A 24814-nucleotide genomic window follows, 5' to 3' on the forward strand; every position below is an offset into this window, starting at 1 on the left:
AGGCAGAGAGAGGAAGGTTGTCTAGAAACCCTTTTGGGGAGACCCCAAAAGAGAAGGGGGGAAACCGAGGGAGGCCACGAGAGGAGGGAGGGTGGGTCAAGTTCTGAAAGAATGGAAATCTGGCTGGGAAAAATGTCTAATTCCATACAGGGCCGTGTGGGGTCTGCAGAATGATGGAGAATGGGAGGGGACAGGAGGAGAAGCAAGTCTTAGGAGCCAGCTGGGAAGAGATGGATCTGGGTACCATGAGTGTTTCAGAGTATGACTGGGGTGTATGCCCGAGCCAAGGCAGGTGTGGGCAGGAGGGCAAGCTCTTTTGGGTCCACAAACTCTGCCTGTTTATATCCCTAAGAACCAAGAACCCTAAGAACCAAGCTGCAGGCTTGTTTCATATTCAATATATCTTGTGCTCACAGGATGGGAGTGGTGTAAATAATTTGAGGGGAGACGGGAGAATTGGTGGACTTCATTCACCATCCTTCCACCCATCTGTCCATTCTCTACCCACAGATCGCCTCCTGTTTCTAAGTCTGCAGTAATAATCTCCTGCAGACCCAGCACACGGGCAGGTCCTGTCCTGAGCATGGACGTGGCTACTGTTTGTTCACTGTAAGATGGGGTGTAATCCCAACACCCAAGGCTTGTTGAAGGCCAGGCAGCATGCTAGGACACGGCCGTCTCTGCAACCACATTGTGGCTTCCTACCCACTGTCCCACCCCTTGGTGACTCTTATTTCTCTAGTAAGACCCTGGGTGTTCAAAGGCTGCCAACTCAGCCATACCCTGTGGGTGGCCACAGCTGTGCAGCCTGCTGGGGCGACGGGCTGGGTGAGCCCTGCCCAACCTTGGCAGCTGTGGAATGAGCATAGGGGGGCACGCACCCACCCCTAGATGCCCCACACCTGCCCTGTCTCCCAAGCCTTGAATACCCAGGCTATTTCTGCCTGTCCACTGCGTCTCGGCTGGGATACTCTTTCCTCCAAGAAGATCTCTGGGCTGATCATGTTGGATTCGGCCCCATCTCTACCTCCTAGACAGTCCTGTGGGTCCTCCTTGTCTTCAATCTCCCTCAAGAAACCCTGTCTTCCCTTCACTGGGTCTCTTTGTCTCCCCCCACCATGAATCCCTGGAGGTAGGGGCCAGGTTGGATTGGTACATCCCCAATAGCCTGGCACACTGTAGGGTGTTTGCTGGACCCTAGACTGAGCATTCCGCCAGATAGATCCCCCCCCACCCCCCGGCTGCTTGCTTTGAGGATCACATCAACTTATTAGGACTGGCCTCTGGGATATCCAGGGAATTGTGGATGAGTCTAGGGATACAGGGGTAGGGACTAGGGAGAGGAATGAAAAAGGCTGGCTCAGCAAGGAGCTGCCCTTGTATCCTTGAGGCAGATCTTTCTCATCTGGAAGCCTAGGTTTTCTCAGTTGTGGGCCTGGATGAGACAACTTTCTACCCAGGTGTCTGGGGGAAGGGCCTGGAGTTTGGTTTGGGCTTCTGGTTGTACTAAGGCAGAAGCAGAAGTGTCAAGAAGTCTATCAGCCCTCCCATGACTCGCCCTTCTGAGCCATACGCAAAGTGCTTTGCAAATGAAAATTCAAGATGTAACCAGTCAATGCTCCCAAGCCCGTCTTGAGCAGGAATTTTGCTTTCCCCTTTGCCTCCACCATACAGTGAACAGCCCTCAACACGCCAGCCGGCTCCACTACCCAAGCTTCAAATCAGCAAGCAAATAAACCTAACTAACTCCAGCCGGCCTCCCGAAGTGCCCCCTGCAGGAGGTGGCCCATTCCCCTCCAAGGCTAGTCTGTCTCCAGCCCCTTCCTTCCTCTTCCCCAAGCAGGACTCAACCGCCCCCCCAAGCTGCCCCCCTCTTCTCTTCTCCATTGGGACGTGACATTCACCAGCGTCACTCCTGGTCTCATCTGCGGAGCGCCCCACCCCCGGCAGCTAATCCCCACAAAGCCCCGCGTTGGGCCCAGCATGACAAGCAGGCCCCAGCCGCCCGCGGCTCGGCCGAGCGTGCTCGCAGGGGCCGAGGCGGGATTCGGCGCGGCTGTCACTCTCGCCTTCCGCGCCTCTAATTGGATTCGCAACACGCAGAGGTCAGCAGAAACGCTATGGAGAGGAGAATCAAAGGGAAGGGGCGTCCGGATATAAAGAGAGGCATTCTTCCCGGGCCACAAAGACGGCAGCCCGCGGGGGCGGAGGGGACCCCCGAGAGGGGCTGCCCATCTGGAGGGGGAAGGGGAAGGAAAGCGCAAGGGCCGGCTTCTCCTACACCTCCCATGACTTGTTTGGGTCTTGGGCTTGGTCACCATCCTCTCCGCTGAATGGAGTCTGGATGGCATTCGGGTCCTGCTGCAGGGGATGTGGATTTTTTGAAGATGGATTTGGGGAAGCTCGGGAATCAGCCACATGGGCTCCTGGCTTTCCACCTGCTCCCTGGGAGATGCAGCGGGTCCTCCCAGGGCTGTAGGCCTTAGTCTTCTCTTCCGTGGAATAGGACACCACCAGCTGCTCTTGCCTGGTGGTGTGGAGCAAAGGGCCCTCGGCAGGGGCAATTCATGCATCCCGCCCTTCTCAACACGCCCATGCCTGTACAGAATCTCTCAATACCGAAAGCAAAAGGATTTTATTCATTCCACTACGGCCGAACCATCCCTGGCCTGGGCAGAGACGACTATACCCCCGTGCCTTTTTATCTCACAGGGACCCGGAGGGTCAGTAAGGAACTAGAAAAGGTTTGAGTCTGGACTGGAACCTGTGTGCTCTCCTGTATGGGCTCTGTGTATATGCTCTCGAGTGCAAGCACACACATATTCTCTCTCTCTCTCTCTCTCTCTCTCTCTCTCTCTCTCTCTCTCTCTCTCTCTCTCTCTCTCTCTCACACACACACACACACACACACACACACACAGAGTGCCAGTAGGGGCTGTAGGCAGCCTGGGACCAGCCTTGCTGCAAAGCAGGCCTTGTTTGCTTTAAGAATGTTGGCTGTACTGACTCTGGCTCATGAAAGAGACAAGAGGAGGAACTCAAAGGGAATTTCTAAGCGACAGAAAAATCGATGGCCCTGACATCCTGGCCCCTGAAAGAGTCTCTATCTCACACACATGCATGTGCATGCTACCTCAGTCAGTGAGCGCACACATACTCACAAATACCTATTTTCAAGTGCGTGTATATTATGTCTGGCTTGATACAATATACACACGGACCCAGGAATAAATAAAGATCTTGTCGGTGGGTGTGCATCTGTGCAGACACCTCCCTGTGCCTGTGTGGCAGCACCACACACAAGGACCCTGACAGCATCCCATAAAGAATGGACACACATGCTCCTATCCATACACGTCTGGCAAACTCAGCAGTCATGAGTGTGCTCCTTCCTGCACATACATGTGCAAGGCAAAGCCAGGCAGACACGAATATGGGTTGTCATGGTTCACAGTGCGCTCCAGAGCCACTCACACAGTAAAGGGCATGTGAGCAGCCTATGCCTGACACACAGGCCAGGGATTCGCTATATTTGCAGATGCTGGGGTAGTGGACGGCTTGTACATGTGGGTACACAAACATGCTCCCAGAAGGCTCAGCACATACGTATGCAGAAGGGGGCTCTTCTGTATTGATCTGGGTCTCTGGGGAACTCCCCTAGACAGACACTCTTGACAGAAGTGAGTGGGGGAGGGTAGCTAAGGGCCCAGGTTGCCAGGGAGACGGCTGTGGGGCTTCAGGGGTTCCCAGAGCTCTCATGCCTGTCCAGGCAGTGCAAAAAATGCCAGCAAGCACTCCTGAGCCTTCCAAGTTTGCCCATCACACAGAGATGGGGTGAGAGAGACAGGAGTCTGTTTTCCTCTTAAGGAGCCAGTATAACCCTTATGGGTACCAGTCAGGGTTTGCAAAGCCTGCCTGGTTAGAATCTCTTTCCAAAGGCCCCAGGACCAAAATCTACTGGGGCTACAGGGGACTATAAACGCTCGGCATGGTCCCTAGGTTCCGTGCAGGCCACACCTGGTGTTCCTATCTAACAACCAGAGTTTAAGAAATGGCCATCTGCTAGGTGTGCAGCCTGGAGCAAAGTCCTTGCTTTCTCTGCAGAACGGGATGGAAAGGACAGAAGTGTAAGTAACTGAGATGTCTCGAGATGTCACCCACCTGCCTTTGCCTCTACGGAAAGTAAATGCTTGTCTACTCTGCCAGACCTTCCCATGATCTGACTCCCAGGTGTCTGAGTGTGCAGGGTACAGTGGAAATGCTGTCCCCAGATGCTCACCGCTTCCTTGTTGGCTCCTCTAGGACCGTGGGCACCAGGCAGAAGCAAGAGCGATTAGTAGCCAAGAGTCATTCTACCTGTGCTCCGGACACAGAGTTCCGGAAAGGAGCTGAAGGGCAAAGTGCTTCACCCGGGTCCCAGATTAAGGGGTGTAGGGCCCTACTATGCACCTAGGTACCCTATGGGCTGCTCCTGTGTCACCCACTAAGAGCATCCTGACTAGAGAACACAAGGCTACGATACAGGTTCACATTTGGCCTATGCTGCATATCAGGCTTGCTTGCAGTTGAGGGGACACCATCAGCACACATTTCCCTGATACGTGCACACGATCCTGCTCTCTAGCAACTTGGCCAGGCTCTGCCTGCAGATCCCTCCCTGGAGCAAGATCACCATCTTCTTCCTGTCTTCTGAGCTCACCAAACACTTTTAAAATTACTATTTATTTATGAGACAGAGGTGGAGGCATGTGCAGGTGTGCGCCAGTGTGGAAGTCAGAGGACAACTTTCGGCGGTCGGGTGTCTCTTTCTTCCTTCTTGGGGCAGGGTCTCACTGCTCCAGCAGCATGCTGAAGGCTGTGCTCTGCCACATCCAGCATCCTGCACGGGTTCCAGGTATTAGGTCACACACACCTGCCAGCTAGCATGTGCATGTGTATGCACTTGTGTGTGTGTGTGCACATTGTGTGTGCATACATGCATGCTCCTACATTCACGCCCCAGAACAATTTGGGAGGACACCTGATGTTGACCTCTGACCTCCACAGGCATATGCATGTGTACTCTCGAATAAACAAGAACACACATCCCGAAAACACACAGAATGTGTGGCTGGCTATCTGAGCAAAGAGGACCTCAGAGGACAGGGTGTCCGAGGAAGACACTGAAGCACGGGCGCAAAGCACCCAGGGCTTCCTAAGTTGATTTAGGACACTGGCCTTGCCTCTTTTCTAGATAAGGATCCTGGGGTACTCTCAGCAGATGGCATTCGGGGGAGCCCTCTGGCTGAAATGCTGGACGGATGGAGCAGGTGGGGGTAGGCAGGTTGCTGGGACAGCCTGGACTTTAGGAAAGATGATGGAACTGGACGGAACCGGATGTTAGGCTCCAGGGAGAAGAAGTCAAGGGCTTGGCGCTGGGACTTCAAAAAGGCAATGATGGACAGGAGTAGGGACCTGCCACGAAGCACTGAGAGGCAGGAGAGGGCTGAGGAGCATGCTCTAGGGAGATCTTAGGTCCCTTTCTCACAAGCGTCTGGCAGGGCAGGGGAACACATGCTGGACCGGCCTCACGGGCATCCCTGGTGGCCTCCATGGTCAACTGCTTCATGGGATTCGAGAGAAATGCCGGCCCCAGGTGGGTCCTGTGGACGTTGTCGGACACCACAGGCATGACTGGAGCTTCAGAAAGGAAGCCCCTTGCGAACTCCATCTTAGTTCCAGCTCTGGCCCTTGCTGGTGCTGAAGCACGGGGCAGCTCCCTGCCGTATGCTAAGCCTCTGACAAAGGAGGGTGGTGCCCCTTTTCTCTCTCAGAGCTGCCAAGACTGATATGAGATCACTGTAAAAACAATTTAAAACACGCAAACAAACAAACAACAACGACTGATGACGAAACTGCAGATAAAGACATTCCTGCTCCTGAAGGATGAATAGAGAGCATGATTTGGAGGTCATTTCTGACTTCTCCTCCAGAAGCTGTGTAACCTTGGGCTGCTTGCTTAACTTCTCTGAGCCTCCAAATCTTCCTATGCCATAGTCCGCCTTATTGTGAATAAAGGATTCAGTAAAATTTGATGCACTGTGGACCGGAGAGATGATTTAGCATTTATGAGCACTGGCTGCTCTTCCAGGGGACCTGAGTTTGATTCCCAGCACCCACATGGCAGCCCACAGCCATCTGTAACTTCAGTGCCAGGGGATCTAGTGCCCTCCACAAGCACTGCATATGCATGGCACACAAACATACACATAAAATAAATATATTTAAAAAAATCATCAGTGTGTGTGTGTGTGTGTGTGTGTGTGTGTGTGTGTGTGTGTGTACCAGGCCAAGGGTTGGTGAGCACTTGACCAATGTCTGTTAAGTTCTTTTTTTTTTTATTTTTATTTTTATTGTATATAAGTACACTGAGCTGTCTTCAGACACTCCAGAAGAGGGAGTTGATCATTATGGATGGTTGTGAGCCACCATGTGGTTGCTGGGATTTGAACTTCGGACCTTCGGAAGAGCAGTCGGGTGCTCTTACTCACTGAGCCATCTCACCAGCCCTGTTAAGTTCTTCCAGGGCCTTCAATCCGCACCTCACAGAGTCCATGAGAGAGACAGACTTGGGAGGACCATGGGATGAAGGGTCTGGGCTCTGTGTAAGCCAAGCTGGCTTAGAACTCACAATCCTGCCTCAGCTTTCCAAGTTGAAGGCGCAGGGCACTTGGGTGTCAATGCGTACAAGCTACACAGCTGGTGAGCAGAATAGTTGTCTCCGATTCCTGTGGTCTGGGGCAGTGGGACAAAGGAACAAGAGACTATGCTCGTGTGGTATTCAATGGGACTGAAATGGGGGTGGGTATGGCTATGAGGTTGGGGTGACAGTCATGTTACCACGGCCAGAAAATACCCCTGGGATCACAGCAGCCATAATGAAAGGGGGCTCGGCAGAGCAGCCATCGCCCAGAGCTATTAGAAGCTAGGTGTCTCCAGACCAGCCCACCCTTCAGAGGGACCCCCAGCCACAGGCCAGTTCAGTTGTTTGGGGGATTATCCATAGACTGCCAATTCTACCCTCAGACCTTCACATAGACACAAGGACTCTGGGTGTGAGAAGCCTCACTAAGCTGGAGACAGTCTTCCTCCTACCCAGTCACAGTCCTTCTTGGGCCTTGGGGGAGCTCTGGGATTCAAGCCCCTAAGAGGGAGCACAATAGAGTGGGGTGCTCCATGCTGGACACCATAGAGATGCCAAGATGCTAGGAACACCCAGGCCAGGGAGGCTGCCTGCTGTGTTTGAGTCCCAGCTCTGACCTCACGAAGTGTCCAGCAATTTGACTTCGGTTTTCCTGTCTCCAAAATGGCAAAAAGCAAGCACGTGGGCATCATTAAGATCAAAGCATCTCATAGGGTACGGGTTGATGACTCAGAGCGCCCCCAGGCTCTGCCGCAGCCAGGCGGGTGTCAGGAAATAAACACAGTGCACATGGGATTCGTGTGACCACAGTGCAGAGAAAGCACCGGGCAGGCACAGTGAGGAAGTTTTACCAGGACCCCAGCAGGCTCTGTACCTGGAAGGCAGTGAGCTTGCTGAGCCCCGCTTCCACCGAGCAAGCCTAGAACAGATCAAGTTGGTATCTGGGCACTTTTGTGAGTCTGCTAACAAGGACTTAACGGTATCGTACACTGACCCTCATTCCAGGTGGATTTGGGGTGAGGAAAGGGACTCCCCCAAACCTTAGTTGAAGTCTGTCTTTAAAAAAAAATCACATGTATTTATTTACTTAATAACTTGGTGTGTGTATACATGTACCCAGGATTGCGTGCCAGGGGACATGCCGGGAAGTGGGAGGACAACTTGTGGGAGTCTGTTCTCTCCTTCCACTACCTGGGTCCTGGGGATCGAACTCACGTCCTTAGCCTTGGTGGCAAGCACCTTTACCTACTGAGCTTTCTTGTTAACCCAGATCAAGTCTCTTATGGCAATTCCTATTCCTTCTCTGGGCATCAGTTCCTTCTGTGAGGTTTAAAATTTATACCTGGAGGCTTGGGGTGAGAGGATGGAGGGTGGGCGGGATACAGTAAGGATTGAACTCGAAGACAAAGGCCCCTAGGGAGGGGGCACCCCAACAGGGTGGGGCGGAGGCCAGTACAGGCCAGTGGGCCCAGAGCCAGCTGCTACGGAGCAATGAAAATCTCTTAACCACACAGCATTGTTAACGGCTCCCAAATCCTGTTGTACCACAGGCTTAGAAAGGCTTAAACTGTTAAATGCATAAACTTCCTCAATAAACGGGGGCCTCTCTCGCCAGATCCCAGGCCCGGCCAGATGAAAAGGCACTGGGCCGGAGGGAAGGGAATGTCTCCAGCAGTTTATGAGCCTGCTGCACTGTGGAGGAGGCAGCCTGGCCCAAACCTGTCACCCCGGTGCTGTCTGGGTCAGGGGCAGCTTCGTGAGGTCGAAAGGATAAGAGAACATGGCTCCGATTCCAGCCAGCCTGAGCCAAGGCTGCCCGACCCATCATGCGTATGTCATCTTAGACAGCTGCAGAACTCCTCTGAACCTCAGAGTCTTTTTCTTTAAAATTGAAGCAACCCACAGGGAGGAGAGGGGTCAGCAAGAGACACCACCGGTGCGGAAGAAATGAGATGTGGGAGGTCATGAGATCATAGCTCTGAGACTGTTGCCCACATGGGGTCCCACGGTGGCCCCGTCTCTGCTTCCAAATCTGATGGGAAGTTTAGCAAGGGGTCTGGGCGGGAGAGGGGCACTGGGTAAGTATTGGTACTGTTGGCTGAAGGCCTGAAGTAGTTTCTCTGGCTAAAGACTAGCCAAGACAGTGTGTGTGTGTGTGTGTGTGTGTGTGTGTGTGTGTGTGTGTGTGAGAGAGAGAGAGAGAGAGAGAGAGAGAGAGAGAGAGAGAGAGAGAGAGAGAGAGAGAGAGAGAGAGAGGTCTTGTGACCATCTGGAGGGCTTCCCCCAACCCGTAGGATCATTTCTACCCACCACTCTCTGAACTGGAAGAAATGGCCCACCATGGCCTCCTCCACCTGGAAGTCTTCCTGGTTGCTCTTTTCCCAGAAGTCCTACATCCTAAACCCTTTATCTCCACCCTCAGCACTCACTTACCCAGCTCTTCCCTTTCCCCCAAACCAGGAGCTCTAGGGTCACAGGAGGTGGGGGACTGGATCAGGTCTAACACCCCTCTTTCTCAGTTTAGAGAGCTGAAATCCCTCCCTTCACATCCTGCTGGCTGCTCTCCATAGACTCTTGAGGGTGGAGGCTCCACAACCAGGGAGATGACATGGGTCACAGTTATAAAGGGGAGTCTAGGGGACAGGGAAGTGGCCTAAGCATGAGGACCTAAGTTAGGACAAGGAGCACTCATGTCAGAAGCCAGGTGAGGAGGTTTGTGCCCATAACCTCAGTGCTAGGGAGGGGAAGACAGGAAGGTTCCTGGGCTTGTGGACCAAACCAGTCCAGCCCATCACTGAGAAACACTGGCTCAAAAAATAGAGAGCAGTTGAAGAAACCGCTGATCTCTGGTTTCCGCGTGTATGCACAGGTGTGCATGGGTACCAGGACACACACACACACACACACACACACACACACACACACACACACATATACCCTACCAAGAAAAAAGCTGGTGTTCAGAAGGCTAAGATGGTAGATAGACTGGTGGACCCGAGAGTGGACAGGAAAAGGAAGTACAGGAAGTTGATTGTCCAGACTCTAAGAGCGAGGGCCTGAACAACTTTCAAGTGCTGGCCAGGATCCCTGCCCCATCTAATCCATCCAGGCTCTCCCCACTCCCTAAAGGCTGGGCTGTGTGGTCCTGGTTTGAGCTGAGTCTAGAGGTCTGCAGAGGTCACCCATGACCCTACCCCCTTCCCCCAGCATTCCAACCCCACCCCATCTCCCCTCCTACCAAGCCAACGAGTGCTTGAGGCTACTGCCTCCCTCCTACGCACCCCTAGACTGGCCAGGCTCCTCCTCCAGACTCCTCCAGCCACATGTGGGCCACTGGTCAGTCTCCGAGGGAAAAGCTGAGGCTGAGAGCAGATTTGGAAGAAAACCATCCCAGGGCCCGAGAGGACCCCTGCTCCCTACCCCCACCTCTCCCCTCCCAACAAGCATAGGATTCTGGGAGTAAAACAGAAAACAAAGCCACAGACCTAATAGTCCTGTTGGTGAGCATGACCACAGGCAGAGAGCAGCAACTGCCGGGAGGGGGGCAGAGCGGCAAAGGCGCCAACGGGTCACCTGGCAATGCCTGTCCAAAGCTGTGAGAAGAGTCCGGGGACTTCTCAGCCCTATGTCAGAGGCATCTCCTAAACAAATGCAGACCAGGAAAGCTCACCCAGTGCAAGCAAAGACCACCCTCCCCCCAGCCAGCCACCCTCCCCCAGCTCCCTATAAACCCTATAGGGTAGAACACCCAGTAGGGTGTTGGTACACTGGTAACTGCTCATTTGAGCCAGAACCCATCTATACATGTAATGTGTCTGGGAGAGGGACAGGAATATGAAGACAGAAAACTCCTAGGCTGGGGTGGGGCCAGTGGTGAAGTGCTGTCTTAGAGGCTGAAGGCCCTAGGTTCCACTCTTATCATTATGTAGCTGATTAGATTCAGCAGTGGTTCATTTTTGTTGGTTTTGTTGTTTTGTTTTGTTTTTCTTTAAAAAGATCCATGAGAGCCAGGTGTGGTGGCAAAAACCTGTAATCCCAGCATCTGCAGGAGGAAGCAAGAGGATCAGGGTTCAAGGTCGTCCCCAACTACCTAGCAAGTTGAAGGCCAGCCTGAGCCCTTGTCTTAAAAATAAATAAATAAATAAAAAATAAAAAGAAAACAACCAGATAATTATTTAAATATTAATGGTATGAGTTTCGTGGCATGCGCCTGTAAGACTGACACTCTGGAGGCCGAAGTAGAACTGTTTGTAGGTTTGAGGCTAGCCTGGGTTCAAGTACAGTGGGTTTGAGGCTAGCCTGGGTTCAAGTACAGTGGGTTTGAGGCTAGCCTGGGTTACATGTATTTACAAAGTGTAAAGATCTGTCTGTATATATGGAAGGCTCTCCTCCAGACTGTTAGCAAGGGCCCTCCCTACTGACAGATCATGGGAAGATTTAGTTTTCTCCTCTTTGCTTATCAGTAACTTCTAAGTTCCTACAAATAACCTAGAGTGTTTCTGTGATAAAGAAAAAAAAAGTTATCGTTTCCTCAAAATCAAAAGCTCATCACAGAAAAAAAAAATTGCCGGGTGGTGGTGGCGCACGCCTTTAATCCCAGCACTCGGGAGGCAGAGGCAGGCAGATTTCTGAGTTCGAGGCCAGCCTGGTCTACAGAGTGAGTTCCAGGACAGCCAGGACTATACAGAGAAACCCTGTCTCAGAAAAAAAAAAAATCAACACACCACCCAAGACTGTTTGTAAAAGTCCCTGTTTTAGTTCCTAAAACTGCTAGGCATTTGGCTCTACAGGGCAGCCCTTCTGTGAGACGCTTTGCAGATGAGAAAACAGATCAGTGGCCTGCCCAAGGTCACATGGTAAGAGGGAGGTTTGAAAGAAGGCCTCTAAAGCCAAAGTCAAGGAGAGGCCAGGGTCTGGGAGGAGCAGGGCTGGGCAGGGCGTGAGGCAGGGAAGGCACGGGCAAAGCTTAGAAGCTACTAAGTCTGGGTCTTGGCGGGAGCCAACCAACCAGCCCGTGTGTGCAGCTTCCCAGCATGGGGAGCAGCCGCCCACCCTGCTCACAGGGGGTGTGCCCAAACATCGACTGTAGGTGAGACTGGGAAGGACAGGGCTCCCAAAGGCAGCTAAGCTAGAGAGCCAACTGGGTGAGGGCTAAGGTGGGGAGGAGGAGACAAAGGGAAACAGGGAGATAGAGACAATCCATAGAAACACAAGACAGGGCACTTTATAACCAAACTGATAACACGCCACAAGTCAGAGTCAGACCCATGGCATTGGGTGGGAACCACAGAGAAGAACACCGGCTAGGTCCTGGAGGGAGGGGGGAGGAGGGGAGGAGGGGGAGGAGGGCTTCTGTGCAGGGGTCACCACCTGGTATGCGTTTGCAGGGGTGGGAGCAGATCAGGCACTCAACAAATCAGGAAGAGACAACCTGAGTGTTCAACCTGAGTCTCAGGGACCACTGTGCCCCAGTATAGCTGTGAATGTGTCTGAACACAAATGAATAAACTTAAAACATCTTACAATCTTTTGAGGGTGGTTTTTGTTTTTTGTTTTTGTTTTTTGTTTTTTTGGTTTTTTGTTTGTAACTTAATTGAATAGTTTAACTTCGGAGATGAAGACATTGTATCAACATGTTAAAAGGCTGCACCAGTCCACCAGCCGGCAGTGGCATCAAGTGAGCCACGCTTCTGCCCAAGATGGCTGGCAGAGCAATCCATTACCCCACAGGGCCACATTTTGGTGTCTTTATTCACACAGTCCCCTCCATCCTCTCCTCTCACCCTCAAGACTAATGCCAGCATCACTTCCTCATAGATACCGTCCTCTCAGTGCCTCCCCAGGATGGAGCTCACCTCAGGCAGGTCTACACACTGCATACTACTCTGTGGAACTCCCTCTGTAGGCCAGACTGGCTTCGAACACACAGAGATTCACCTGCCTCTGCCTCTGCCTCTGCAGTGCTGGGATGAAAGGTGTATTTTACTATGCCGGTCAACTCAGAGATGATTGTGAACTCCTTGTCCCCTGGCCCCTCTTCCTGAGTGCTGGAATTCGAGGTATGTCCTAATATGTACGATCAGTCTGGGGACTCAGTACGCACTAGGTAAATGTTCTACCATCTGAGCTACATTCCCAGCCCTCAACATCAGAGTTTTTCTGGTCCTCTCAGTTTGGGATGGTCTTCTTGGGTCCTCTTGGGAAGGCCCACAGCAGCTCAAGTAACATCTGAGAAGCCTACTTGGGGCGGGTGCTTTGTGGATCGCCGCCATCATCCGGGATCTCTTCTGTACTCATTCCGAACTGACTAGTCTGTTCATTAACCCTTCCCTTCCCCGTTCCTCTTCCCCATCTTCCTACCCAGACTAAATTCTAGCTAAGTGCTGGAAAGATGCAGGGTTCTAAACGCTCTTGGGGTTTGTGTGGCTCACTTCTGCGTGGCCCAGGTGACTGGTATATATTTGACCCACAGTAGGTACTCAACCTTTGTTTGCTAAAGGGCTTTATGGTATGCAGAGAGTACTCAGTAACCGATGGCAGAATAGTTGGCTCCCTCTGTATGCACTGCATACAGTAGGCTCTGGAGATAGACTGAACCCACTTAGCTCTTAGTTTTATAAGGCACTCGGTGCTATAGTAATAGATCCCCTCTGTTAGGTACCATGTACACCCTGGGGCAGTGGCAATGCTACCTATTGCCCCCCTGCCAGGAAGACAGCGTCTAGCCTTATCTTCTAAAATCAATGTGAGGGAAAAGGGGGAGGGAGAAGAGATTTTTCTTTTCCCACATCATGTTCGGCTGATGGGAGGATCTGTTCCGAGACCTCTTCCCCTCTTCTGTTGAGGCTTTTAGGGTAGGGGCGGGGCTAGGTTTGTGCTCATCTTCTCGACCTTCAGCAGCCCCGCTAGGTTCTATCCACTTGCTGTGACTATCTACCATCCAAGTCTATCTATGTGCTATCTCTCCCCTTGCGTGTCTGAGCAGTCTTAGGACAGAATATCAAGGCGGCTTGCCTCAGAGTCATGTGACCAGGGGAGAGATTGGAGCCAAACCTGGACACCTGTGTTTTCAGCAATTTGCCAGCTGTTTCTGGTCCACAAGAGAAGCCAACAATCCTTGAAGTAAAAGAATGAGCGAACACTGGCTCATCACTCCTGTGTGAGCCTCCCTGCCTCTCCTACTGCACCACAGGTGGCTGCCACATCTACAGCCTAACCTAATTGCCCAACTCTAGGCCAATTCGGAGAACCTGTCATAAAGGCTGGTTCCATACCTGAGGTTGTCCTCTGGCCTGAGCACTCATGCATGCTCATGTGCATTGGTATACACACACACACACACACACGTACATGCATACATGCACAACAATACTACCTTTGTCTTGGGTCCTTTCTCTGGGTGAGTCTATGTGCATGTGAGAGGCTGGGTGACAACCTCAGGAGGGATCAAGGCAAAAAAACCCCCTCCTTGGACAGTGACTCTGCAGCCGTAGCTGGTGGCAGGCAGAGTCACAGCTGGACCACTTCTGCCCCTCAGAACCCACTTAGTAATACCTGCTGACTGCAGCCTGCTAAGTCCTGGGAGGTTCTGCTAAGCAGCAATAGATGAATGAAGGAAGGTACCTCCTTGGCTGAGCACCCTCAGAGGACAGCTCCTCCCAGAGCCCCCTGAACCCTTCAATCCTGCCTAGATCATCCCGGCCTGCAAAGGGCCCAGCCGACTCATGTCCTCAGGACTTGATCCATGCAGATCCATCCTCTGGAAGTTTTGGGTTCCCTTATCCAATATATCTCTCTTCCCAGACCAATCTCAGACATCGTGGCCTCTAAGACACCTCCTGTCACTTCCTACACCGTTCTGTACCCACCTGCATAAGCAGTACAATGAAATCGAGTGTTGGGTCTCTGTCTCCAGCCTTTGTTCATCACAAGTCTGTTCCCTCCAAGAACTGTGAGGCCCAGAGTATGGGGCTGAAGCTGCATCCCCACCCCCACCCCACCCCCACCCCGCATCGCCTGAGGTTCTGCACAAGATTTGGGAGTTTGATGAATGAATAAACAACCATCATGAGCAATTGATTTCTGGGTGTTGTATCCCTGTCCCCATCTCTGCTGTCATCCAAGGCTGTGTTCTTTCCAAGGGTATAAAACTGAACTTGTATGCCGGGGATATAGCTCAGTTGCAGTGAGCTTGCCTAGCATATGTAAGACCCTGGCTCAACTTTAATACCTTAAAAATAAACAAATACAATTTTTTAAAAAAGATACAACAGGGGGCTGGAGAGGTGCCTTAATGGTTAAGAGCACTAGCTGCTCTTGCAGAGGACTGAGTTTAGTTCCCGGCACCCATCCGGCTGTTCACAATTGTAACTCTAATTCTGGAGGATCTGGCGCCCTCTTCTGGACTCTTTGGGTATTAGGCACACATACAGTGCATAGACATATATGCAGACAAAACACCCATACATACAAAGAAAAACAATAATACAACAGAATGTGTTGCCTTACACACACACAGAGACACACACACACACAGAGACACACACAAAGGTCCATTTCTCTCCTGAAGTGAACTTTCTGGTAGCCCTGACTCCTTATTTGACCTGACCTGCCTTTATATCCCATCACTGTCTTGAGTAAGCACCCATTGGCTTCATGCTTTGTCACTTAGCACTGTGACATCCCAGCACACACAGCCACCATCTCTGACACTGCTGTGACTGCTTCCCAAAGAAACCTTGCCTTCATCCTTATGTAGATGTTCGGTCCTGGTTCTTCATCCTAGGCCCACGCTCCCAGAAATAAGACTCAGACTCAAATATATTTACCAATACCTTGGTTGTATAGCTACTTAGACTCTTCTCTGACTAGGTTCTAACTTATTATAACCCATTTACTCTAATCTACATTCTGCCATGTGGCTGGTTAGCTGTGCTCAGGTATCAAGTGTTTGTCTCGACACATCTTCCCAGGCAAATCTCCCACACCTGGCTTTATCTCTGAATCCTTTCTGCTTCCTGGATGTCCCACCTTCTATTCTACCCTTTCCTATATGCCAGTTTCTTTCTTTTTTTTTTTTGATTGACAGGTGATGCACCCATATAATACATACATAAAATACTCTCTCTACCATCCTACTCACCCCTCCAGGATCAAGAGGACACTACCTAACTGGGTGTGGGCAGGCAGATCTCGGAGTTCCAGGCCAACCTGGTCTACAGAGAGACCAGGACAGCCAGGGTTACAGAGGAAAACCAAAGACAGGAAAGGCTGGAGGGAGAAGCTTAGAAAGGGTGGATTTTACCAGAGGCTCCTATTTGCATTTCCAGGGAAATATTCCCTGGTTTTACACAATCTAAACTCTCCTCAGCCTGGCATGTGGGACATCCCAGCACTCCAATACCACCTCATATTCCAGTGGGAAATAACATAGTAGGCTCCAACCTCCTATCTAACAACCACTGAGCACAGCCTGGCCAGCTCTGCACACACCATCAAATTTAGTGGACATCTGTTATGCACTTCCTACGCCAGAATCGATGATAAGCATTTTACACATCTCAAGTTCTTGACTTTCCACACCAGCCTATGAAAGATGGCTTTGCACTTGGCCAGGGTCACTGGGTTCAGAAGGGGCAGGGCTGCAATTGGAAGCAGGTTTTAACTGCCTTTGCAACCCTCTTACCACCCTGAGATACCTCCTGCAAACCTCTTATGCTTGCAGGTCATCTTAATGATCCTTTGTCCTATGTAAACCTCTCCTGCACTGCTGTTTGTGGCCATGTCTCCCTAGAGGAAACAGCTGCTCTTGGTGGTTCTGAGAACGGGATTTGTAGCCATATTCCTTGAGTGAGACTCTTCTATCTCCTGATAACTGTGTGGCCTTCCTGATCTTCAATTCCCTTCTCAGAAAACAGTACTTGCCCTCAATGGTTTCATGTGAGTTGTGCCCTATACATGTCCGGTACATGGTAAAAATAGTTCACCCTGAGGTATGAAGTGCCTGTGCCGATCTCTGAATGGCAAGTGACCATGGACTTATGCTGGCCTTTGAGCAGAGAGAAGAAAGGCGTGGGTTGTTTTAGGCGGCCATATTGGGACCTGTTTGCAGCCCCCACAATCTCCCCCTCAGATTGCTGTGATGACAGTAATATTCCAAAAAGTGGCTCCTCTGTCACTGAGCTCCCAGGGGAAGGAATCTCAAACTGACCCATCCTGGCCACGTAGCATGGGGGAGAAATAAGCGTTATTGTCTTGTCACTTCAGTTCAGCCTGGCCTACACAGACCAGAACAAGCTCACTGGATACTTACATCTAAAAGTCATTCGTCATGACTTATTTCTCTTCTTAAACACAAAACCCATCACTTCCACAAATGAACAAGGAAAAAAAAAAAACCAAACCCCACCGTTTACCTAAGTAAGTAATCATACAATAATTAAAACAAAGTTCCTGTATTCTCTTAGTGCCCAGGACTAAGTATACTTGTTCTATAAACACAAACCATTATCCAGGAAGTGCTAGATAAGGGGGCTTGCAGAGCCAGCCACGGAAAACCTCCAGCCTTGTCAGTCAGAGCCCAGCTGCCAGGCCGAGGATGCAGCATCACCATACATCTGCAGGGCCCCGCCCCACGGCCTCTTACCTCGGCAGACGGTGCCGTTCTCCACAGCCTCGAAGCCCGCCTTGCACATGCAGCGACCTATGGGCACCAGCCATTCGCCGTCCCCGTTACAGTAGAGTTTGATGGGCACATCCACTTCTTCAGCATTGGCGATGCAGCTGCCCCGAGCTGCCACCAGCGAAGTGCTCTCAGCCCCCGACAGTGTCTCCTGGAAGATGGCACCATTCTGGATGATTCGGGGGCACTTCCGGTAGAAGACGCGCACAGCAATGAGGGACATACAGCCGCCATAGTCCTGGAAGGCCAGGTAGAAACCATTGCGGGACACGGGACCGAAGCTTCGCACCTCAGTGTTGATTTTCATGACGCGGCCACCCAGGTCCACCTGAGAGAAGCTCTCATCGGCCGCGATGGTGTCCACCTTCACCCACGGATTCTCCATCCAGTTGGGAAAGGTTTTGGTGGCTAAGTCAAAATCAGCCTCATAGTAGTAGAGGTTGAAGGTCTCCTTGCAGGAGCCCGGCACGCTGGGAATGCTGCTGCAGTCACGCACCGAGAACTTCATCTCCACGTGGATGCGGTGGGCGCCGCGGCGCCGGATGAATTTGGTCCGCAGCCAGTTGTTCTGGCTTGACTCAAAGACATTGCACACCTGGTAGGTACGGATAGTGTTCATGTTCTCGTCGTAGCCGCTCACCTCTTCCCACTGCGAGAGAAAGGCTAGTCAGATGGGGGAGGTGGTACTTAGTCACAGGGGAAAAATACCAAATACCCGCTGAAGTGGCTAGGGGTGGGGGAGGGGCATAGAGACTCTGATGATGGAGACGCTTTTCTATCTGATGGAGGAGACACAGTCTTGATGAGAAATTCTTAGTCTATAAGTACCAGTCTGATGGTTACAAGGCGCATACCCTGCTCGCTAGTCCTCATGGGATATGTGGCTCTGACGGTCAGGGGTACACTAATCTGACAAAGGACCACAGACGGTGGGCTCAGGAGAGTCCAGAGTGCAGGACCTTGGAAGGAACCTGCACGGACTGAGCACTTTCTGATACAAGAAGACAGCTTTATGCACGGGATGGGGACTATTTGTTTGATTGAGGAGACAGAGCATCTGCTCCCTGCCCCTCCCCTCTCAGAAAGCTCCTGATGAGTGAAAGAGATATATGTTTTTTCCCCGTGGAAACTCCCAATCTGATGCAGGAAGATGGCCCATACCCTCACTGATCTAGGGTGATGGGAAGCCAGCGTCTGTCCCTAGGACGGCAACTTCCCTCGGGGACTTGCACCCACTTGAGATCTCTGGGAACTGGTGCTCCTGGCACCTGGAAGGAGCCAACCACCCTCTCTGTTTCTGAGCCGTAACTAACCAGACAGACCCTCTAAGCCTCCATGCTACGTGGGCTGGGCTAGATTGCCTGAGAGCAGCTAGAAAGAGCATGGAGCCCTGTTACACTTCTGAAACTCAGGCTGAGCTCAGGCTGAGCCTCTGTCCAATTCTGTGATGCTCTCAAGTGTCCTTTGTTAACCCTGCCCCCCTCCCCCATGGTCCTGAGGATGCTCCACAAGCACTCTGTCACTGAGCTACACTGGGTTCTGCCCAGCAGCCCTCAACCACCCTTGCTACTCTGAGCCTGTTTACAGCAGCTGCCCGAAGCCTCCTGGGTTTGTACTCATTGACTCTCCCTGGGGACAAGAAACCCTTGCCTTCTTGGTCCCGTCGCTTCGGTGGGTTGGAGTACCTACTGAGAGCAGCTACCTTCTCTTCCTCTGTGCCCACCCAGGCTAGGCCTGAGGCTAGAGTCATCACAGGGTTTCATTCCTTGTCACCATTCTCACACATAGCATGTGGGAGCCATTTTGCAGAAGGGGGGAGATGATCATGTGACTCAAGCCATAGAGTCCTGCTCCTGTGCACAGGCTCGCCGCCCACATGGCTTCAGAACAGGCACATCTGACTTGTTGCATATGCTTAGGCAATTCCTCTCTCCTCTTTGGGCCTTGATTTCCCCATCTGCTAAATGCGGCTGTGGGACTGGCTGATGATCACGGAGATGTCGGTGGCTGACCGTGACATTCGGGGCTTGGAGAGAGCTGGATGTGATGGTGAAAGGTGCATGAATGTGGGGAAGCCAGAGCCTGCAGGCCCAGCCTCTGCCTCAATGGCGACTCTGAAGCTCCCTACATCACATTTAATTTTTTTCTTTCTTTCTGGTGGCACCATGTGACAAAGTCAGCCCCTTGTTACAACCGCTGCTCTTCCTCAGAACTTAATTAGAGCACTTAATTAGAGCACTCTGCCTTTCTCCCCTCTCTCTAATTAACATGCGGAGGCCCTGCAGCCCAAACACCCCAAATAATTGCGTCCGGGGGCCCTGCAGCCCAGCCTGGCCTCATTACTGGCAGGGTGGGGCTGTGGGCCCAGCAGCCTTCACAGATGGAAAATTGGTGACAAGAAAGAGCCACAGAAAGAAGCTTGACCCTGGAGCCCTGCCTATTGAGAGCGAGGCCTGAGGGGGGAGTATGGATCCCTAGGGCTGCAGCTGAGTCCCCTTAGAAGACTGGAGTGGAAAGGGGGGATGGGCTGTAGAGTCTGGGGCCTCTCCAGAGACCACGGGATAGGTGGAGTGATTATTAAAATTGACGATGATGCTGATAGTGATAATTACTATTGCTATTCTCTATTGGGAACTAACCCATGCCAGCCTCAATGTTAGATGCTTTGGAGGAACCTTCCTGTAACAGTGGGGAAGACCACCACTTCACAGGTGAAGAAACCAGAGTCAAAAAGGCAAAGGGATGACCCATGGTCTCAGGTAATAGCAGGAGCTGAGACAATGCTAGGGAGAGAGAAGGGCCGTCCAGTCTCATCTTTCTCTCAGGATACTGGGGACACAGATGTGGGCTTAGATCCTACCCAAAGAATGCAATAAGGACTCAGGGATGGGATGGGGATGGAGCTCAGTTGATAGAGTGGTTGCCTAGCTTGCACAAGACTTGGGTCCCAGGCCCCGCACTGAACAAAAGTGATCATGGTGGTGCCTACCTGTAATCACGACATCCAGAAAGTGGAGGCAGGAGGATCAGAAGTTCAATGTCATAGCCTTAGCTACACAGCTAGTTTGCAGCTAGCCTGTGATACATGAGACCCTTTCTCAAAACAAATATAAAAAGAACCCAGGGATGTATACCCAGGGGATCTTGTCTTATGGGGATTCAAAGTTGGGGTCGTGAGAACTTGGTCCCTAATGTAAACCTGAGCCCCAGCTGGGGGTACATCTCAGTGGTAGAATGTTTGTATGAGTCCCCAGGTCTATCCCCAGGTACCAAAAACCAAATCACACCAAGCAACCCTGAGCCCTTCATTAGGGGAAATACTTCCCTCTTCTGAAATGGGCGTGCCATGTGAGTACCTACTTCTCAGCCTCCCCCCAGGGGAATTCTACAGGATAAAGGCCAAAGTGTCCCCCTGTTGTCATGGAAACGGGTACTCAATCAAGGGTAGGGATGGGGAGGGTGAGATTCGAGAGGCCAGGCCCTTAGGAGAGGAAAGGGCCTGGGATGTGAGAGGATGTTCAAGGTACCAGTACACTGTGGGACATGCTGGGGAGCCAGCCAAGCAGGATATGAGGGAGCAGAACTCACCCCTGATGGGGGATGTACCATCCAGCCCAGCTCAGCCGTTGCTGTCGTAGAGTCCATCAGGGTTTCTGTGGGAAGAGCAGAGAGTCACCACCCTGTGCTATCTATCAGTCACTCTGTAAACCCTGGGGTCGCGCTCTTCAGGGTTTGTTCTTACAGAGCTTCCTCTAATCCTCCAAACCCAGCCTCTCTGCTCCATACTCCCGCTACTCCAAGAGCCTAGGCAATCGTGGGAGTCTACCTCTATTATGATCTTCTCTCTGTGGTCATTCCCCAACCCCAAATAATCAAACCTCACTAACCTAGGAACTACCTTGCCCTTTCTTTACTGGTGGAGTGGTCTTTGTTGTTTTTATTTTGGATTGTTTGTTTGAAGGTTTTCTAGACAAGATTTCTCTGTGTAACTCTGGCTGTCCTGGAACTCACTCTATAGACCAGGCTGGCCTCAAACTCAGAGATCCACCTGCCTCTGCTTCTCAAGTGCTGGGATTTAAGGCGTGCGCAACCAACTCTTCGGCCTGGTGGAGGGTCTTAAATCTAGAGTTCTCTCCCTTGGGTTCCAAAGGATCTATCACCAATCCCTCAAATTTTATGTCAAAATTCAAGAATCTATTTGCTTTTTCAACTTGTATCAAGACTGAAATGCCAGTCTTGGAAGGAATCCCTCTTCAACCTCTGAGGACCCACCATTTGCCTCTGGATACATGCTTTCCAGGTACCCCCCCTCTTCTTCAGAAACTAGGAAACATTTCTTACACAATGTCCCCATCCTTGGACTCCCTCCTCCAGTCCTCAGCCAACTCTACCCCAGGATCAAGCCCCGAAGAGGGTGCTAAGAGCAAACACCAGAGTGTGCTTGTCCCTTGCCCTCTGGGGTGCCAGAGACTCAAACCAGTGTCAGAACCAGTCACTTGTGGGAAGAAGCCATATAGCTTAAAGTGAAGGAGACCCACAGGCCCTACAGATCCTGCTAATCCCAGGTCAGGGTCAGAAGCCTTCCCCCGGAGTCCTTTCCTAACAAAAGGCTCTTGAAACAGAACTGAACCGTGGCTCTTTGAATGGATCTGCACGGATACTCTCAACCATTCGTTCAACAGAAATATCTCAATATCTGTCTTTTACCAGGCACTGCCCTGAATATTCTAAGAGAGAAAACTAGAACCTGAGTTGAACCTCTGGATCCCACAAGAGGGCAGAAACAAAGAGCCAACTCCATTAACGAACATTAACACGTGTGTAGTGCCATGGGATCACCTGATCATGCATAACCGTCATGTATACACATATACTAATAATAAATAATTATTCTTTTTTTTTTTAAAAAATCTCCCAACTATGGAGCAGCTCATAGCCTGGTGATGGAGATTAGTAAAAGTGACTGTGAGGTCTAGGAGCTCACAGCTCCAGACCACCTATGATAGGAAGCACACTTTACTATACTTCAATTCTGTGCCTGGTACAGGCATCATTATCCAATACCCATCTCTGTAACCGCTGCAGACATCACTAATCGATCTCTGCACTCTATGGCCACTACTTACTTCTTCCATAGCATTCCAGGAAATGAAAAACAGATCATTTGATATGCCTGCCTAGTCCTGCCCAGTAGCCTTATTTAGGAAAGAGGGGATCTGAGGCACAGGCAGAAGGGACTTCCTAAAGACCAGACAAGAGACACACAGGTGTTTTGCCTTCTACTGTCTATATTTCTAGGCACTTGAAACAACTAGTCCTTTGGTCTATGCTAGATGCGCCAGGGACAGGAGAGTGTCCAGGCTGCAGAGACGATCCAAATTGTTTGGAGGTAATGAGGGCGTGAACTATGACAGGGAGGTGTTGATGGAGGGCGGGAGAGGGAGGGGTGTCTAGGCGGAGGTGACCCCAGCCGGACCTCTGAGCTGACAAGAGAAGCTGCAAGAAGAGCCTCATGACCGCCTGGGGCTCGAGTTTGTGGTCACTGTGTCCTTTTGCGATTGAGAGGGGGTGATGGGGAGGGGGTGCCAGGGACAGTGGGAGCCAGTGCCAAGGGCATCCTTTTGATGGCAAATTGGGGGGAAGTTCCATTGTGCAGCTTTGGAGCTGAAAGAAGGTTCCTTTTCACACTCGGAATACTACAGATTCTTCTTCCTGGAGAGAACAAGGGCTGAACTTTTAACCTGTTTTCTCTCATCGGACTCAGCCAGAGACGCGCCAAGCTGGGCTCTCAGCCTGGGCCCTGCAAGCAGCTGCTGGGGGCAGGGAGAGGGGAGCCTCTCCTGGGACACAGTGGGGTCGGATGGGAGGCCAGCCCGCCAAGCAGGTGGCCCCACCCCTTGGCTAGATTCCTGAGCTGACCCCAAGGAAAAAGCACTAGAAGATTCTATGGCTTAGAGGAGGCGGGACTGCGAGGTGATACTGGAAAACTCGGACCCAGGGGGTAGAAGTGACACACCACAAGGCACACTGTAAAGGTCACGGCTTAAATCAGGCTCCCCAAGAAGCCCTGGGCTCTGTCTTCCTCCCACCACACCTATCCACACCCTGGCCAAGCTGGGTGGGAAATAGCTAGAGGGATAAGCAAGAAGGCAGCGCTTCCCAGGAAAGAGCCAGGAGGAGGAAAGGGACAGGTAGTGGGGCCATGACTCTTCTCTCCCTCCCCAGGGCTCTGCCTTAAGTCAGCTTTCTGGAAACTGTGTTCCCCCTGAGCTTCGGCAAGATGAGGCAAAGGGCTGACCTCCCCCAAACCCACCTTGGCCCTTTAACTCTCGTGCCTCTTTTCCCTTTGCCTGTGAAAGCGGTGTGAGCAGGGCAGGGACCTCGGCTTCTTCCTGTTTTGGTTTTTGTGTGACAGGATCTTGTTCGTTGCCTGGCTGACTTAGAACTCAATATGGGACCAGCAAGGAGGTCAGCTGGGAAAAGAACTGGCCACCAAGCCTGCCAATCATCTGAGTTTGATCCCCAGGTCCACATGATAGGAGGAGAAAACTGACTTCTGCAAGACTGTGTCCTTTGAAGGCGTCCTTACGTACATGATGGGGTGTGTGTTTGTGTGTGTGTGTCTGGGTATGTTTTCACACTTGAGTATGTATCACATGCACATTAAATTAAAAAACTTTAATGCAATATGTGAAAAAAAAGAACTCATGGTATTGTTCAGGCTGACCTAGAATTTATAGCAATGCTCCTGCGTCTGACTCCTGAGTACTAGGAATACAGGTGTGTATACCACCATGCTTGGTCTACCTCAATTTTAACACAGGTTCTCTTTTTTGCTGGCCTCTCTCTCTCTCTCTCTCTCTCTCTCTCTCTCTCTCTCTCTCTCTCAGGTTGAAGCTGGCTTTAAACATGCTAGGTAAGCATTCTGCTACTAAGCTATATCCCCAGCCTAATATGTTTTTGCAATAATTTCCCAGGCTGGCCTTGAACTTGAACTCCTGCCTTGGGCTCCTGAGAAGCTTGAATTATAGGCATGTGAAACTAAACCCTGCTAAACTCGAGTCTTTCAAAGCTCCATTTTCCTCACTGAATCCCTTCTGGGTACAGAGAGTAACCACAGGGGAGTATATCAGCCAGAGTCCACACACAGGAGGTCCTCCCTAAGCGTCGACTACTGCCTCAGGTATAGTGTGGGGCTTCCACAAACCATCCGGTGCCATGAAAGCTCACCTCAGAGGCTGGCCTCTTAGAACAGAGGGGAGTCCAAAGGCCTCCAGAGTAGTGTAGTGTGCCTTGCTCTGTGGCCCCCAGAGAGGACAACGAAGCTTGCTAACATCTCACAAACATCGGCCTTCACAGGACAGCCACAGCCTCCAAGAACTCCTTTCCTGCTCTATCGAAGGCTGTATCCCCGGGATAGCCTAGCTTCTTTGTTCTACTCAAACCAGTCA

The 24814-nt window shown here is 51.4% G+C and overlaps 1 protein-coding gene across 7 annotated transcripts in view, besides 1 other annotated feature; it reads right to left on the reverse strand.

Moving 5' to 3' along the window:
* Ephb2 (Eph receptor B2) overlaps window positions 1-24814 on the reverse strand; it is a 188791-nt gene that overhangs the window by 106093 nt on the left and 57884 nt on the right. For all 7 annotated transcript variants that reach the window (XM_030253190.1, XM_006538534.3, XM_030253191.1 and 4 more), the window contains exons 2-3: window positions 20952-21016; window positions 17328-18012 (exon numbers count right to left, since the gene is read on the reverse strand). In XM_030253190.1, the coding sequence (XP_030109050.1) occupies window positions 17328-18012; window positions 20952-21008 (742 nt within the window). In that variant the 5' untranslated portion in view covers window positions 21009-21016. The remainder of the gene's footprint in view (window positions 1-17327; window positions 18013-20951; window positions 21017-24814) is intronic.
* Window positions 694-5173: an enhancer, noted in NCBI's record as "VISTA enhancer mm1494". NCBI's record gives its function as "enhancer in: midbrain (mesencephalon)[3/4] | nose[3/4]" and the evidence as "EXISTENCE:transgenic organism evidence [ECO:0001131][PMID:17130149]".

Source organism: Mus musculus, chromosome 4 (genome assembly GCF_000001635.26).
Source record: "Mus musculus strain C57BL/6J chromosome 4, GRCm38.p6 C57BL/6J".
NCBI classification, from domain to species: domain Eukaryota; kingdom Metazoa; phylum Chordata; class Mammalia; order Rodentia; family Muridae; genus Mus; species Mus musculus.